The 18,601-nt window shown below is 42.2% G+C and overlaps 1 protein-coding gene across 1 annotated transcript; it reads left to right on the top strand.

Annotated features, from left to right (window-relative positions):
* The first annotated feature begins 407 nt into the window (after window positions 1–407).
* On the top strand, window positions 408–17,746 carry RP1L1 (RP1 like 1). The gene is made up of 3 exons (XM_072632036.1): window positions 408–1,030; window positions 3,884–4,025; window positions 10,851–17,746. The coding sequence occupies exons 1-3, from the start codon at window positions 422–424 to the stop codon at window positions 16,352–16,354; spliced, it is 6,255 nt and encodes a 2,084-aa protein (XP_072488137.1). The 5' UTR covers window positions 408–421; the 3' UTR covers window positions 16,355–17,746.
* The last annotated feature ends 855 nt before the right edge of the window (window positions 17,747–18,601 follow it).

The following is an 18,601-nucleotide window of genomic DNA, read 5'->3' as shown; positions in this document are numbered from 1 at the left end:
ACTAGATGACTGACTGCTACCATCTACTAGGGATTACCTCTAATGATGCAAACATCAATTCCTCCATGCCTGCCCATCTGTATGACTCTAGTCTATATCCTCCCACAAATCCCCCACCAGTCCATCCAACATGTTGGGGCTTTCCTTGCTTCCAGGTACACTGTGAGGGTCCCAGTGGGGCGTGAAGGCAGTCAGAGTTATTGAGTCTAAAAACTGTGAGTTTTGACAGTGTTGCTATGGTAGAAATTTTCTTTTGGTTCTGTTCCCTTCCTTGGAAAGGTGAGAATGATCTGTATTTGGGGATGGAGATGCTTCTCTATTGAACGAGTCAAGTGGAAAATGTAGACTTTGCCAGGTTTGAACTAAGTGTCTTAATCTATTTTCCCTACTTTCTTACTATAGCTCCCTGAGCCTATGAGGAATGAATTACTCTCTGGATGATTCCCCTTCCCAAAACCACCATGAATCTGTCCTTCCACTGGTGGCACGGAATACCACCATCACCCAAGTTCCCCCAGCCAAGACAATAACCTTCTTCAAGAAAGGAGACCCCCGCTTTGGTGGAGTTCGGATGGTTGTCAACCAGCGCATGTTCAAAAGCTTCAATGCCCTCATGGATGAGCTCTCTCACCACATTCCCCTATCATTTGGTGTCCGCACCATCACCACACCCCAAGGAGTGCATTGTGTTAGCTCCTTGGAGCAGTTGGAAGATGGGGCCTGGTACGTTTGTTCTGACAAGAATCCTCCCAAGGCCCTTGATGGGTCATACAGGCGGCCACCAGGATCCTCATTAAGTGGCTTTCCCACCCAGAGAATCGGCAGCTCAGAAGGCTGGCAGGAGACTCCTTCCTGGCAGGGCCATAAAGCACCAAAGAAGTTAACTCTGGTAAAGAACGGAGATAATGGATTTCGGCGCTCCTTGATTCTGAGTCCGAAGAATACCCAGAACCTAAAGGCCTTCCTTAATGATGCATCTGAGATTTTGCACTTCCCTGTAAATCACCTTTACAGTCCTGATGGGAGCAAGGTATGGGGCCACAGGGCCAGGAGGCTATTTCTCTGTTATAAACGCGTACGTGGTGAGCTTTGGTAGTTATAGAACTCCCTCAGTGTGTCCTATTCCTTGGATTGTCACAGCCCATGAACCTGATTGGTAAAAAAGGGGAGTTTTCTTAGGAGAAAAAAAAGCCTCTCAGAAGGCAAAGGAGGTTTGCAAAATGGTGAAAAGAGACTTGTTAGCTAGCAAAAGCTATGACTTTCACTGGGGTACTGTCTAAAGAACATTCACTTTCCTTAACACCTCTGAATTTCCAATGGGCATGGAATCTTTCCCCAGACAGAAATGGGTTTCTGTCATTGCTGGTCTTATAAATAGAACTCAAGAAGATCCATGATCTCACAAGCCTTTGGCTTCTTAGTAGATGGTCTTTATGAGTTTCTGTGACCAAGATCAGTAATGACTAGGTAGCCTAATTGTCTGGCTATTAGCCTTTCTGCATTTTGAAAGTCAGCTGGCAGGTACATACTCTGTTTCTAGAACTGTCTTTGCACTTTCCTAGATTGAGCTTTTCTGACACAGACCCCCATATTGGAATGGTGTCTCAGAAACCAGAGTCACCCCACACCATGGTGAGGAATCAAAGCAAGATGCTAACCAAGGTACAGCTAGAAAAATGGTACATATTGGTATCCCCTATATCCTCCCTATGACCCAGATTTCTTGGACTATCAGGACAAAATGTTTAAAAAGGGAAATGTTCCTTAGGGTAAAGGGGATTTATCTAGTCATTGCATCCCTGAGAAAAGGTTAGCAGAATGGAAATAGGGTATACAACCCTCATAGACCTATATTGATCCAGGTTGGGCTCATCTGGATTAATGAAAGTACGAATAATCTAAGACTCAAAAGCATTCAGGGGACATCCTGCTGAATAAGCAGATACACAGGCCCTTCTCCTGCCTAATAGACCATTCCAAGGTGAAAATGGCCCTGATGGAGGGAGGAGTAGAGAACTTGCTTTGCTGAACAGTTCCCATGAGGCTGGCCATCCAGAGTGGACTCTAATGACAGTCCTGGAACCAAAGAGTATTAAGGTTGGAAGGAACTTTAGATATAACTACTCTAGCAATTCTTAACTTGGAGTCTGAATTTAAAAAAAAATTGATAACTGTTTTTCAATATAATTAGTTTCTTTTGTAATCCTATATATTCTGGTGTAAGTATTTGAAAATTTGACTCTGACAAGGGGTTCATAGACTTCACGAGACTGTTAAATGGGCCCATGACACCCAAAAAGGTGAGGAATCCCTGAAACAGTCCAGCAACCTAGTTTTACAGATGAGGAAACAGAGATAAAGTGAGTCGCCAACACGGCACAGCTAATCAATAGTAGAATTATAGTGGAAAGAATACTAGATTTAGAGGGCCCGAGTTTGAGTCCTTGCTCTGAGTTTGAATCGCTACCTATAATCTCTGAGTCTCAGTGTTTTCCTCTGGACAATGAGAAGATTAGACTAAGTGATCTCTAATAAAGTCCCTTCCAACTGTAAATCAGTGATCTTAGAAAGTCTAACATCCTATATCTTGGTCCAGTGTTTAGTCTTCAGAATCTTAGTTTGGCAATGTTGGTCCTTGGTAAATATTTGTTCACTATAAGAAAGGACAAAAAGAATTCTGCACATTCATGTGCAGCAATGCAGATGGAGGGTGAGAGAGGCAATTGGGCACTTCCACATCATGGTAACCTGGCAAGGTCATGCTTTGATTTCTCTTGTCCAAAGAGAGTCCTTCTCTGGACTAGCAGGCAGGAGCAAGAGGACATAACTGATAAAGACCCCCTTGTCACTGATAGACAGGGGGACATGCAGGGATCACCCAACCCAGGGAGATCTCTTCCAATTATAGGAATCTGAAAATGAGCCCTAGGATAGCAGGAAGGATGCAGGATGGGATGGGAGGCAGGATTTCAAGTGGCTGAGCAGGAATATCAGGCTACATATGTCAGCAGAAGCATAAATTTTAAGCCTTAAGAAAGTTATTAGAGAGATGGCAGGGATCAGCTTCCTTGTACCTTCACCAAAGGAAGGACCAGAGGGTATGGGCTCAAAGCATATCAAAAAGAAAAGAAGTCAGTTTCAAAGCCTTGTCATGATGATTCTGAGATGGTGGAAGACTCCCAAATGGAAGACCTCCAAATCTCTTGTTCAGCTGGGATTTTAAAAAATGATACTATCAACAGCTTTTGGTGTTGAAAGGTAGAAGCATGGCCCTAGATACAAGGCAGTGGTTCAAAGAGCCTCTCAATTTTAATTCAATACATTTATGAAGTGCCTTGCATTTGCAAGGCACTGTGCTAGGCTCTGGAGACAAGAAGGCAAAAATTAAAGTCTTCACCCTCATGGAGGTTCCATTCTCTTGGAGTGGTAGATGAAACACATACACAGAGAATTAGGTACCAGATGTTTTGAGGAAGAAGAGAATACTATCCAATGGGGCAATCAAGGAAGGCTATAAGGGGATGGTGGTACTCATGCAGAATGATGAAGGAAGCTAGGAATTCTTAATGGCAAAGGAGAGGAAGGGGTGGTTCCGTTAAGTTTAAGAGTTGAGTATGTGTGATAAATAACCTACCAACCTTATTTTCAGGCTGTGTATTTATAGCCAGTGACCAAAATAATGGCTCCTTGGCCTTCGACTTTAAAAGTATCAAAATGATCTCGTTTGTAACAGCTGGGAAATGATTTTCTTCTAATCTAGGAACAAGGGAAAATATCCCAAGAAAGGCATTCTTATGCACACACCCAGAGAACATTTTGATTGGCTTGGATGGCCAGCAGACAGAGGTACCATGACATCTAATGAAGTCTGTGTCCTCCTCAGGTGGAGTCCCTACAAAGTCTGCTCCAAGGTCCTTCTATTGTGGTGTGTGCTGGACAAGAGCCCTTCAGACCCATGGCAGTGGAAAACTCCAGGAGACGCTTGCCTGAGAGGTTGCCAGGACTGACTTCAAAGAAGAGGAATGGTGAGTTGATGCTCCCACCCCCACCCACCAATATATACAGCTTTACTGTGTGACTTTGGGCAAGCATCCTTAACCTATGGGCCTCAGTTTCCTCATCTGCAAAATGAAAGGGTTGGATTGGATGACCTTGATAATATCTTTCAGTCCTAGATCTGTGACTCTGGGATCTCAAGGTTCCTTCTAGCTCTAACATTTTTTTGACCTTCATTCAATGTAGAAGATAGGCACCAGACCTGTGATTTCATTGGTATTTGGAATCCCTGGATGAGGAAAACTTGATTCCTCAAAATTGTTAATCTACAAGTACTCTCATGACATAGTACTAATATGCTGGAGTCATGGGCCCTTGTAAAACTGGATGCCCTAGAAAACTGACTATTAACCATGACTACCACATCTTTGGGTAATCTCTGATACTAACATCATCATCACCCTCATAACCAGCATTGAGAGTTTACGCACTTTAAGGCTAGTAAAGCATTTTATATGCATTACTTCATTCCTAGATATTTTTTCTGTTCCCAACCATTTAGTCCCATTGTGCCAATGTCTCCCCACATATACAAGCTCCTCAGCCCCTGTGAAGGGATGCTCTCTGCATATTTTTGGAAAGTGGGGAAAATGACTGTTCTCCTCTTCTTGCACATGGCTGGGGAAAGAAGAAAAAAAATCTCTTAGCTGCCTGCTGCACCACTGAGACAGTAATTATGGTATTAGTGAGATCAGAGAAACAGGAGCCAGAGAAGGAATGACTGTATCTCTCTGCTCCATCCAGACTAAAGCCTAACTGAACTAGAAGATAGGGAAAAGTCAAAGAGAACATTACCCCTACGTGCCCCAGAGGGCATGAAAGGATCTTCTTTCTAGGTGGGGATAGAAGAACCAAGCTGGGACTTTAGAAATTAATATTTCTAAAGCACAGGCCTTACCATGTAACTCAATTCAATTCAATAAAAATATGTTAAGTGCCTATTATGTGCCAGGCACTGTGGTGAGCTCTGGGGATACAAACAAGAAAAAAATAGTCCCAGCCCCCAAGGAACTAACAATCTAATAAAATACCCAAAAGGAAACTGAAAAGGGGAGGGGGCTTCAGGGTGGGGTGCCCTGATGTGGGGGGTATGGAATCCAAAACAGGCAGAGCTGCTGCTGAAAAATGGAGAGCTGGCTAGAGAATTCTGAGGCCTCTATAAAGGAAAATTGTGGGAGGAGTTCATTGCTTTGGCCTCAAGCCCTCCAAATCAGAGAGAGAGAGGCAACTGAGGGAGATGAGAAGGTATTGAGTATCAAGGCTGAGTCAATCTTCATGCTGAAACACCCTCTTTCTAGAAACTTTAGTAGCTCCCTATTGCCTGTAGGACAAAATTCAAACTCCTCTATCTGGTATTTAAAAGCCTTTCACAATCTGATTGCACAGCATCCTTCCAGACTGACAGTTTCAGACAAACCAATCTACCTGCTAGTCCCTGTACATTTTATTTAATAGGCTGTGTTCTGTCCTTTTTTTAAGTTGGAACTTTATTTTTTTTAATTTAATTTATTTATTTTCCATTTTCAACTTTCACTTCCACAAAATTTTCTCCCCATCTCCCACCTTCCCCCACACCAAAACAGAGTGTATTCTGATTACCCTTTCCTCTAATCCACCCTCCTTTTTATCACCCTCCCTGTCTCTTATCTCCTTTCCTTCCATTTTCCTGTAGGGCAAGATAGATTTCTGTCTTGTAGCATGTAAAAACAATTTTTACCATTCATTTTGAAAGGTTTGAGTTCCATATTCTCTCCCTACCCCTCTCCCCATCTACTCTCATTGAGAAGGCAAGCAATTCAATATCGTTATACATGTGTAGTGATACAAAACACTTCCATAACAGTCATGTTGTGAAAGACTACCTATATTTCCCTCTATCCTGTCCCTCCTTCCATTTATTCTATTCTCTTCTTTGACCTATCATCTACAAAAGTGTTTGCTTCTGATTACCCCTCCCCCCAATCTGCTATCCCTTCTATTATCCCCTTCTCTTATCCCCTTCCCCTCTCCTTTCCTGTAGGGTAAGATAAACTTCCATACCCAATTGAGTGTATATGTTATTCACTCCTGAAGCCAAATCCAATGAAAGGAAAGCTTACTTATTACCTCTCATCTTCCCCTTCTTCGTCTCCATTGTAAAAGCTCTTTCTTGCCTCTTTTATGTGACATGATTTACTACGTTCTACCTCTCCCTTTCTCTTTTTCCCAGTACATTCTTCTCAACATTTAATTTTCATTTTTAGATATCATCCCTTTAGATATCACAGCTCATCCTGTGCCCTCTGCCCCCCTCCCCATATGTATACACACACACACACACACACACACATGTATACATACACATATGTCCCCCCAACTATCCTAATACTAAGACAGGTCTCATGAGTTACAAATATCATCTTGTCATGTAGGAATGTAAACAGTTCTCCTGTTTACCTTTTCATGCTTCTCTTGATTCTTGTATTTGAAAGTCAAATTTTCTATTCAACTCTGGTCTTTTCAACAAGAGTGCTTGGAAGTCCTCTATTTCATTGAAATTCCATTTTTTCTACAGATATATTATGCTCAGTTTTGCTGAGTAGGTGATTCTTGGCTTTAATCCTAGCTCCTTTGACCCCTGGAATATCATATTCCAAACCCTCCAATCCCTTAGGGAATAAGCTGCTAAATCCTGTTTTGTCCTGGTTGTGTTTCCACAATACTTGAATTGTTTCTTTTTGGCTGCTTATGATATTTTCTCCTTGACCTGGGAACTCTGGAATTTGGCTACAATATTCCTAGGAGTTTTCCTTTTTGGGATCTCTTTCAGGAGATGATCAGTGGATTCTTTCCATTTCTATTTTACCCTTTGGTTCTAGAATATAAGGGCAGTTTTCCTTGATAATTTCTTGAAAGATGATGTTTAAGCTTTTTTTTTTGATCATGGTTTTCAGGTAGTCCAATAATTTTTAAGTTATCTCTCCTGGATCCATTTTCCAGGTCCGTTGTTTTTCACATTGTCTTCTATTTTTTTCATTCTTTTGGTTTTGTTTTATAATTTCTTGATTTCTCATAAAGTCACTAGCTTCTATTTGCTCCATTCTAATTTTTAAAGAATTTTCTTCTTCAGTGAACTTTTGAACCTCTTTTTCCATTGTGCCCATTCTGCTTTATAAGGCATTCTTCTCCTTGTTGGCTTTTTGGACCTCTTTTGCCATTTCAATTAGTCTAATTTTAAAGGTGTTATTTTCTTCAGCATTTTGGGGGGTTTCCTTTAGCAAGTTGCTGTCTCATTTTTCATGATTTTTTTGGCATCATTCTCTTTTCTCTTCCCAGTTTTTGCTCTACTTCTCTTACTTGATTTTCAAAATTCTTTTTGAGCTCTTCCATGGCCTGAGGCCAATTCCTATTTTTCTTGGAGGCTTTGGATGCAGGAGCTTTGGTGTTGTTATCTTCTTCAGGTTGTATGTTTTGATCTTCCTCATCATCAATGATATAAGAAAATACCTCTTCATTGAGAAAGTAAGAATCTGAAATCTGTTTCTTTTTCCCCCATTTGCTCATTTTCCCAGCCAATTACTTGGCTTTTGAGCTCTTTGGTATATGAGGTCTCCAGATGCAGCCTTTGCTTCAACAGTGGCTGTTGTTGCCCAGGGGTTGGGGCTGGAATCAGGGCTGGGCTGGAGCTAAGACTGGGGTTGGGGCCAGACTATGCTCCCCTCTCATTCAGATAAGAGACCCTTCCCACCAAGCTTCAAAGCTTGTGTTTGTGGGTTGAGAAGTCTGGAAACTGCAATTGCTGCCAACAATTCAGTCCACTAAGGCCTGCTCTAGTTCTGTCCATGCCTAGCATGATGCACACCAAACTGAGCTCTGCTCCCAGCCTGGTACAATAGACTCTTCCTGTTGACTTTTCAGATTGTCTTAAGCTGGAAATTTGCTTCAGTCTGTCATTTTGTGACTTCTGCTGCTCTACAATTTATTTAGACTCATTTTTTACAGGTTTTTTGATGCATTTTGGGGGAGAGCTCTAGCAAGTTCCTGCTTCTACTCTACTACATTGGCTCCACCTCCCTGCTCTCTGTACTTTTGCATAGCTTCTCTGTGTTCCAACCCTGGAATATTGTTCTTCCTCTCTTCTGCCTCTTGGAATCCCTAATTTCCTTCAAAGATCAGCTTAATTGCCACCTTCTTCAAGAAGAATTTTCTACTTCCCCCAGCCACTAGTGCTCCTCTCAAAATTATTTTGCATATCTATTTTGCATGTTTAAATTTTTGCTTACATATATTATATGTATGTGTATATGTAATCATCCCCTATCTTCCTCCTGTTCCCCTCAGCAGAATGTAAGCTACTTGTGGACAAGGACTACTTCATCTTTGCTTTTGTATCCAAAATACATGCCATAATTCTGGCACATAGTAGGTACTTCATAAATGCATTGAATTACTTGAGTGGAGGAAGGGAAAGGAACAAATATTTATTAAGCATTTACTATATGACAGTGCTTTATAGATATTATTTCACTGAGCTTAAAGGAGCCTTGCCCAGCCTGGAACCTCAAGTTTGGTTACCACCTAGATGGTAACAGTCCTATCCTAAGTCCCTGAGATTTGCCTTATTCTGGACTTGAAGGCTGAGCCTTAGACACATCCAGAGAACAGAGAATTGTGTTAAAGTTACAAATAGCCACGAAATTATTTTTTCCCACATTTCTAAACTTATACACTAGAAACCAAGGCAGCCAGTCAACTAGAGAATTCTGGTGAAGGTTTTAAAGATCCCAACCAATTTATTTCTAGGAGCAAATACAAAATTATCTGTTTGATATTTGAAAACCTTCAAGTACTCTTAGATCCAGTGACAGTGTCTCCTGCCTGTTCCACAAACAAGACATTCCATCTCTTGGCTCTGGGCATTTTCTGTGGCTGTTGGCCATGCCTGGAGTGCTCTCCCTCCTCACCCCAATTCTTGACCTCCCTGCCTTCTTTTAAGTTGCAACTAAAATCCCATCTTCTCCCAGAAGCCTTCTCCAACCCTTTTTAATACCAGTACCTTCTGTGTATTATTTCTATTTATCCTGTATATAGTTTGCTATATCAGTTCATTCGTTTGTTTATTTATTTTATTGGGTGTTGTCTTTCCCATTAAATTGAAAGCTATTTAAGGGTAGGGACTGTCTTTTGCTTCTTTTTCTATTTCCAGATCTTAGCACATAGTATACTCTTAATAAATGTTAATTGATTGAGTGATAGAATTGTTTTGCCCTGGCATTATCACAATAACTGACATTCATACAGCATTTTACATACATTATCTCATTTGTTTGGACCGAGAAGGTAATATAGTGAATAAAGCCCTGGACTTGGAGTCAAGAAGACCTGAGTTCAAATCAAATTGTGTGACTCAGGACACATCATTTACCCTCTGTTTACCTCAGTTTCCTCATCTGTAAAATAAGGATAATAATAGCACCTAACTCCTAGAGTTGTTATGAGGATCAAATGATATTTGTAAAACACTTTGCAAATCTTAAAGCACTATATAAGGCTAGCTATTGTTTTTTAATTCAATTAAAAAAATTTTTTACCTTTACTTTTTCTCTGTCATCTCCCCCTCCCCCACTACGAAAAAAGCAAGAAAAACAAATTACAAACATGTATAGTCCAGCAAAACAAATTCCCATATAAATAGTATATGTAATACATGTGTGTATATATAATATACATGCTCTTGTAGCCATACATACATAGCCCACATGTGTATATCCATGTGTATGTATGTACATGTATGCACACACATGTGTAGATGTGTGTATGTGTATATGTATATATGCCTCAATCTCTACCTTTCTATCCAGAGTAGATAGCATGTTTCATCATTAGTCTTCTGGAATTATGTTTAATCATTGTGTTGATCTGAGTTCCTAATACTTTCAAAGTCTTTTGTCTTTAGAAAATTGTTGTTATTGTATAAATTATTCCCCTGGTCTTGCTTACTCCACTTTAATCCTATCTATTATTACTATATCCACTTTACAGATGGGGAAACTGAGGCTCAGAGAGGTTATTTGCCCATGACAACACAACGAAGAAGTGTCAGAAGTAAGATTCGAATCTACATCATGCTTGGCTCCAAATCCAGGGCACTTTCTACTACTCTGTGCTACCTGTCCTAGATTTATAGCACATGGAAGTGATGTTAGAGAACATTCAATCCAATGTCCTCATTTTCCAGACAAAAAATTTGTAGAGGTGATATGATGCCCAAGGGTACAGTTATTTAACATTGAAGTTGGAACTAGAAGTGGGTATCCTGACTACAGGCTTTTTACACTACCACACTGTGATGGTCAGTTTATTTGCATATTTCTATGTGTTGGCTAAAGACATTAGGGGTTCCCAGATGTGTTCAAGGTACTGTTTCGATTTGAGCACTGTTCTTCATTTGAATCCGCATCAAATCCTGTTATAACAAATACCACTACAGGAATCAATAAATCAACAAGCATTTATTAAGCATTACTAGTTGCCAGGCTCTGTGTTAAGTACTGGGGATACAAAGAAAAAGCAAACTCTGTCAACTTAATGATTTCTAAGGCTGAGCTTGGAAGGAACCCTCTTATTTTAAGCCGTGTTGGACACAACCCAATTGTTGAACCAAAGCATTTGTGCAGCCCCTTTGGGTTTCTTGTAATGTGTATTATATTGAATAGCTCTTCAGTCCCCACTCCACCCCTCTATCCCTATTTTTGATTCTTCATCTGTATATCTCTCTCTGTTTATCTTTTCCATTTGTTTTTGCTAAATGCCAGCCAACTGGGAGCTGAAAGCCAAGAAGAGTGTCATCCATTCAAGGTCTGAATCAAGCAACAGGTCGAGGCAGCTGTCCTTGACATCAGAGAAGTCTTACCTCAATGGTTCTAGGGCCTCTATAAGGAGTGGCAGTCCTGTCCCTACAGCCAACACCAATGCTCCAGAGAACTCTGCTGATCTGATCCCCTCTGGGGCCAATGATGACATTGAGAAGAAGGTTCATGTGAACAAGGATGGCAGCTTGTCAGTGGAGATGAAAGTGCGATTCCGACTACTCAGTGAGGAAATGCTCCAATGGTCCACTCATGTTAGGAAAACTTCCCATCTTAGGGCAGCCAACAGGGATGACCTCGGATTCAGTGGAGTTCCCTTATTCCATCCTTCTAGGGAGAATAATGTGCAGAGATCTTCAGACATAGATACTTTCCTTGGTCTGGATGAGACCAAGTCTCAAGGACTGGAAGAAGCCTCTTATCAAGGGTGTCAGCAGCCACAACCCAAATATGAGATCTGGAAAAATCCTATGTGTATTTCCCAGGGACATGGAGCAGCTCCTGGGAGAAGCTCTTGGATCACCCAGTCTCCTTGCTCAGGGGCCTCATTGTTCCGACAGGCCATCCACCAAACAAAGACATCTAGGGACAGTCTCTGCACCACTTTTGGGGGAGAACCCTTGGAATGTAGTGCACCAGGACCCTCTTGTCCTTCTGGGACCCTGGAAGGCAGGGTGTGGCACAGTGACAAACACCAGGTCTCAGGTCAAAGGAACTTAACCACAGCTGCTTCAAGTGATGATGAGGGGGAGGAAGAATATACCTCCACTGGGAAAAACAGTAAATCCTGTGGTAGAGGAAGGCCTGACTCACATAGGAAGAGCTCCCAGAAAGCTCAAAAAATCAAGACAGATGGGAAGTGGCCACCAGATGAGGAGGAGGGAAATGAAGCATGTTCACTGGACTGCTTGGAAGGTGAGGCTTGGGATACAGCAGAGGACGTTTCTGCCTCATCTATATGCTCTAGGTGCAGGGAGAAGAGAATGCATGTGGCTGAGGGTTATGGCAGTCCCAGACAGGAAGAGGCTTTCTATTCCAATATGAGAGAGGCTCAGGGAAAAGCTACCATAGCCCATTATGCACCATCTCTTGGCACAGCCTATGGCCCTATTAGGCAAGTGATGCCTGGAGAGGGCTCTGGTTCTTCCCTTGTTGGCCCATCCTCCTTAAAGAATAAAGTTCTGGAAGATGAGGAGGTTGAACACAACAAGGTGATACAGGATACCAGTTCTGGGTCTGTATGGAGGATGCCCAGGGCAATGGGCAATGGTAAGTTCAGTGACCTTGAGTGGAGTTGTATTCCACACTCTTCTTGTCCCTCAGCATGCAGTGGAAACAAAGGATGGGAGAGCCTGAGGAGCGATGAGTCCCTACATAATGTTTCTCACTCTCCCCGAGTTTACGAGGGAAGCAAAAGTAGTCAGCCACAAATGAAAAACAGTGGAGATAGAGAGACTAGCTGCATCTTGGAGGACTCACCAGAGAGGTTCCTGCCAAGGAGCACGTACAATTCCCCCCTCCTAGAAAAGCCTAGGGCAGACAATCAAACCCCTATGTTTTCTGGAAGTCCATCTGAAGCTAAGCAGCAAGGTGCGAGGAACCTTGGGTCTTCATCATCTTCTCCTCATCATTTAGAATGTTTATCATGGCTCAGTGATGCCTCTATTGCTCAGGATGATAACCCAGATCAGAAGAAATTAGAGAATATTTCTAATTCCAGCCATTCAGATCCTAACACTTTGGAGGAAACCAGGGCAGCTACAAAAGCCAGTATTAGCTCTCTGGAGCCAAAATCTTCAAACATATCAGATACTTTTGACTTCCAAGGTATTGTTGAGTCTAGGGATGGGAAGACCCTGGAGGACCATCCTAGAGTTTCTTTGGAACTGAAGATTAAAGAATCTCAGATGGAGGAACCAAATGCCAGCAGAAGTACCTGCTCCTCCCAGTCCAGCCAAACCCACCCTTACAGTGTTTACAGTGATAAACTGCAAGTCCTATCAGTTAAGGGAAAAAATGACCATAAGGGGCCAGGCTCTCAGGTTGACTCAGTAGCCAGTGGGTGCCTCCCCACTCCCCCCAGAGGAATGCCTCATATCAGAAAAAGCACCTCAGGCAGCAGCAAATGGAGCGCCAACTTGGGGGAAGATGGGAGTTGGGAGGAGAAAGCCAGTTTCAATGTGTCTGGCCCCATCACACCTGGTTCCAGATCAGAATCCACAAATCAAACAGTCAAAAGAGCCAGAAAGGGTGGCCCCTTCTCTGGTCATGGAAGGAAAATGCCAAGGAAAATCTCTAGAGAAGGGAAGTCTCAAGAAGAAAAGAAGAATCTTAGCAAGCCAGAGAGCAGCAGTGGTATAATACCCAGTGACCTGCCCAGCACATCTCCAGAGGAAGTTGTTTATGAATGGCTGAGCAAAATTCCAGAAGAATCCATCCTCATGAGCTATGAAATGCAGGATGACAGCCCTAGGGCTGCTGTAAAGGCTCCAGAAGAGGATTGTGCTGCCAAGTGTTCTCCTGAAGTTCCTGGAGAGATGGCCCAGGCCCAAGAACATGCCGCAGATAAGGAAGATTCTGAGGAAGCACCATTAGATGAAAATCCTAGGTTTGATGCTGCTAGCCCAGAGGCAAGAGGCAGTCCTACTAAAAAGCAATCTTCTAGTCCTTTGGCAACAGTAGCCAAGGGCAGTCCAGGTGAATGTCCTGACTTAGAAGAGAAAACCAACCTGAGTAGGATGGAGGACCTGCCTAGTACATTGTATAGCTCAGTGCAAATCATGAAAACACTGCTGAGTTCTAAGCAAAGCCCTGAGCTAGGCCGGTTTAATAGTTTGCCAGAAGTGTCACAGACCATGGGAAGGAAGTTGAGCCACTCTGCCCATATGCTCATCACCTGCCTGGCCAGCCTGCACTTCTTTGATGAAGAACTTGTGACAGTCACAAACCAGCTGACCTACACCAATTCACCCAAGTACCAAGAGCTTCTGAGCATCTTCCAAGCCCTGTGGACTGAATGTAGCCCCAATACAGAAGAGTCAAACTCAAAGGCACTGCCAAGTTCCAAGTCACAAACCCCAATGACTGGAGACTTTACTCCAACATCTTCTTCTGGGGTGGATGTCAGCAGTGGCTCTGGTGGTTCTGGAGAAGGGAGTGTGGGTGGTGTTGTGGACTGTGCTCCTTTCCCTGAGAAGATGGAGGATTCTAAGTTGAGCATCACCTGCCATGATGATATAGATCCCATAACTGCAGTGAAAGTAGAGAATGAGAGATCCTTCTCAAATGACCAGGTTAAAATGGAAGCCCAATTAACTGAAGGAGATGAAGAGGGAAAAAGCACTCTTAATGTAACCAGCAGGGACGAGGCCAATGAAAGCATGAAAGAACAGATGGAAAATAGCACAAGGATAGTTGATGAAGATGAAATAAAAGTAGGAGAAGCAGAAGAAGAGAAAATGCTAGGAAAGGAAATGCAAGAGGCAGAAACACAAGATGATGGAATGGAAGCTGAAAAAATTCAAGAAGAAAAACAAGCAGAGGAGACAAAAGATGAGAAAGTATTTGTGGAAAGAGTGCAGGAAGAGGAAGGAATACAAAAAGAGGAAGCATCCAAAGAATGTGACTCTACAGATGTATGTCCTCCAGTCAAGGCAGAGGAACCAACAGAGCAAGTTTGTAACCCCAGTAAAGATGATTCAAATTCTGACAATGTTCATGATAGCCAAGAACTTGAGCCTCATCTGAAAGAGGTAACTGAAGGAGTTGCTGTGACCAGTGAACAATCTGTGGTCAATACCACTGCAGGGACTGGAGGAAAGAGGGCTTCTATTATCCAGAACACATCACCAGATCCTGATCCCCTCTGGGTTCTGAGGTTGTTGAAGAAGATAGAGAAGGAATTCATGACTCATTATGTCAATGCTATGTCTGAGTTCAAGGTCAGGTGGAACTTACAGAATAATGAAATGTTGGACCAGATGATTATAGAATTAAAGAATGAGGTGAACCAGCGAATACAAAAGAGCATTGAAAAAGAACTTAGGAAAATCCAAAGTAGGGCAGGGAAGAAACTTCCAAAGCCCCCCAAGGAAGCTTTTAAGTGGGAGACTTCACTGCAGACGGAACAGAGAAGGAGACGCCTGAAGGGGATGCGCAACCACTCAGCCTTCACAGAGCAAAATAAAATGCCAGGAAAGAGGAATCTCTCCCTGGCCTTCACTGATGCCAGGGCCTCCAGTGGAAGCCTGGCTGATGATCTACGGGAGCTAGAAGGTGAGGAAGAGTACTGCCCTTGTGACACTTGTATAAGAAAGAAGATGACCACATTGTCACTGAAGAACACAGCACCAGCCTCGGATGCTCCCCTCAGAAAGGCTTTTGACCTACAACAAATTCTCCTTAAGAAGAAGGAAGAAAAGTTGAACAAGGGAGCAGCTGAGCTAGCTACAGGGGAACAAGGGAGCAAAGCACTTCAGAGAGACTACACAAGTAATGAGGCTGTTGATAAAACTGAGCCAGGGATGGCATCTAGCATCTGTGTGAAGGGAGCTGAAGCAGGGGAGGAAAACCACAGATCCAGCAAAGATGGAGGGTCGGAACTGCCTGAAGGAGAAGAGCAGGAGACTAATCTTGAGGAAATGATGACTGGAGGAGAGGAAGAAGCAGATCTTCATAAGACTGAGGAGAGACATAATGAAGGAAAAGCTGAAAATGACTCGGAAGAAGATGAAGATAAGGGAGAGAGTGTGGGTGATGGAAATGAGAGGAAAGAAACTGAGTCTGCACCTCAATATGGGGCAAACTCCGAGGGAGAAACCTCTGAGGATGGGGAGAGATGCTCAGAAGCATCAGAGAGATGCTCAGAAGCATCAGACAGTGCTGAAGAACTTCAGGCCACTGAGTCATTCAGCCCAGAGGCTGAGGTAGAGAAGCAAAAAAAGTCACAGACGGAAGTGGAAAGCCAAGAGAACCAAGAAAGCAACTGTCAGGAAAGTCCAGGAGAAATCTGGAGCAGTGAAAGGTCTGGAGAGAATGATCCTGACCAAGAGGTAAGTGATAGAAGTTTAAGGACTGACCATTTTCCTGAGGCCATCACAAACTCACCACCAAACAAAGACGCCTTCTCCAGCAACTCATCCACTGCAAACTGCTCCAAAGCATCACAGAGAGGTTCTGAAAAAGAGGACTCAAATGGAGACTGTCAAAAGTCAGATAGCCTAGAAGCTGAGACTAGCAGAGAAACAAATTCAAAGGACAAGGCTTTTACTATGTATCCTGAAAATTCCCCTTCTGCGCAAGATGGAATGTCGTCTTGTTCTAGCGCCTCAGAAAGAGAGTCTACTGGCAGACCCAACTTGGAACACAAGGACAGACTGGCTAAGAACTCTAAGTTTACAGAAGTTGATGATAAGGTAGATGTTTTTGATGATGATTGCTTGGATTTCTAGGAGAGGAAGCTTCTAGGCTGCTCACAGGTTCAGTGACTTTATTATTTTGGGGATTTGCTAAGAACCTCAATGAGATTAATTTCTTTAGTAAAGAAAAATGACACAGAGATGTACAAAGAATTGCCTCTAGGGCAGGTAGAGAATCCAGGAAATTGTATTTCCCTTTGTTTCTAAGTTCTATACCCTGTCATCCTATTTATTGGTTTTAAAGAAAGAGTTTCTTTCATATAGAATCTTCTAAAATGGACATATCTTTGAACAGAAAGGTTGTACTCAAGTGTAGAATTCTCTCCTTTCTAAGTGTTATTGGGGCACCCAAGAGCCAGTAAGCTAACTAGAAAAAAACTTTGTCCCTCCCTTTTCACATTTCATTCTACCCTTTGTGATCTTTTGACTACTGCTCTGTATTTTAGTTTGGGCTCACCGTTGGATTTTGAGAAGACTTCAATTCAGATACATGCGGGGACTTTGAAAATGTGGATTTCTCTTGAAAAATCTGGATGAAAATAAATTTAAAGTTAATTCACAGTCTGAGTCTAATGTGATTTTAAAAATAATTTTTCTGAATATCTTTGCTGCTATCCTAGGTAGAGTGTGGGCTCCGACAGAATCACTTGGCAGCAGGGTCTTGCCCTTGGCCCCACCCCTTAATGGAAGTGGCCTTTCGTGGGCTGTTCTCACCAGTTACTTGTGCAGGCACTGCCATATTTTTTGCCGTGGAGATCCATGTTATTCTAGCTATGACCATATGCAAAATAAGCTGAGGCTACTTTCTGATGAAGGAGAGAAACTTTTGTCATCTCTATCACCATGGTGCCATTCTAATATGACACTTCCCTGATGGACAATGAAGGAAATCAAACTGAATAGCTTCCTGGTCCATGAAAAAGCCTTTCCTGACTCCCTCTATGGGTCTTCACTGGAACAAAGGGAGTCCTAATCCAGGGTCAGTTGCCATTTATTCCTGACAACTAAGGGAAGAATTTGGGGACATAGTAAGGAGAAAGGATGGAGGTGGAGAGCTAGCTATATGCCATGTCCAAAGCAGGAATGATGTTAAGTTTGAGTTAGTTTTTTTTTTTAAACTCAAAGGACATCTATTTCTCTTTATGATAGAGGGAGAAACCTGTTTTAAGTGAATATTGCAACCAAGCTTCATTAAAATGGAGATCTCTTGTTACAGTGTAAGGGGTCCACATTACAATGTATTATTTATTGTGGGGTTTTGTATTTGTTTATATAAAGCAAATATTCTATGTGCTCTATATTTATAATCATAACAAATTTGGGGAGAGGAGTGAGAGTATCTTGCTGGATCTAAAGTGGTGCCTGTATTCACCCCTTCTTTAATTATATTTAAAAGCTACATAAAATATTCTTAATAAAATGTTTGTCCGATTTTTCGAAATTCTGTGTTGGTGATTCTTTGGGACATGGTATAGAAATATATGTGGGACTATAGTTCAATATCTTCATTTAACACATGAGGAAACTGAGACTCAGGCTGGTTAAATGATTTGCCCAAAGGTCCCACAGGTAATTACGTAGTAGAGCTAGAATCTGAACCCAAGGTCTCTAACTCCAGACCTAGCAATCTTTCATGCTATATGTATATTCATGCATATATATACATATGTATCTGCATATGTTCATATATGTAGACATATATCTTTTCAAAGAATACTTCCTTTGGTTGATCATTGATTTAGAAGTAGAAGGTATTTTAGATATCATCTAATGCAACCCCTTCATTTTACAGATGGGGAAACTGAGGCCCAGAGATGATAAGTGACTCATTTTCCTTCCTGTTGGCTTGAGGATTGGTAGAGATTTTCATGGACTAGGATAGTCTTTTCCCAAGAGTTGTTTTCTTTTGATTCTGACATGATTTTACTGGTGAGGGGAACATTGAACAAGGAAGCTCTTTTGGCCAATGCAAATTGGCAACTGTTCCATAACCCGTAATGTTAAAAAGTTGCTTAGGGCATTGAGGAGTTCAGTGACTCACCCAGGGTCGTGCATCTAGTCAGAGGCAAGACTCGAACCAAAGTCCTCCCCACTTTGAGAACAGTTCTGTATCTATTATGGACACCATGTTGGAGTAAAAATAACATCTTTTTCAGGCTTGCAAAATGCTCCAATTCCTGGGAATAATGAATGAGTTAGTAGGACTTAGAGATAGAAATAATCTTGTGCAACCATCTCATTTTGTAGATGAGAAAGCTGAATCTCAGGGAGAAGGTAGGG

This window comes from Notamacropus eugenii, chromosome 1 (genome assembly GCF_028372415.1).
Source record: "Notamacropus eugenii isolate mMacEug1 chromosome 1, mMacEug1.pri_v2, whole genome shotgun sequence".
In the NCBI taxonomy this organism is placed as follows: domain Eukaryota; kingdom Metazoa; phylum Chordata; class Mammalia; order Diprotodontia; family Macropodidae; genus Notamacropus; species Notamacropus eugenii.
This window is presented reverse-complemented; position numbering and strand designations above follow the sequence as displayed.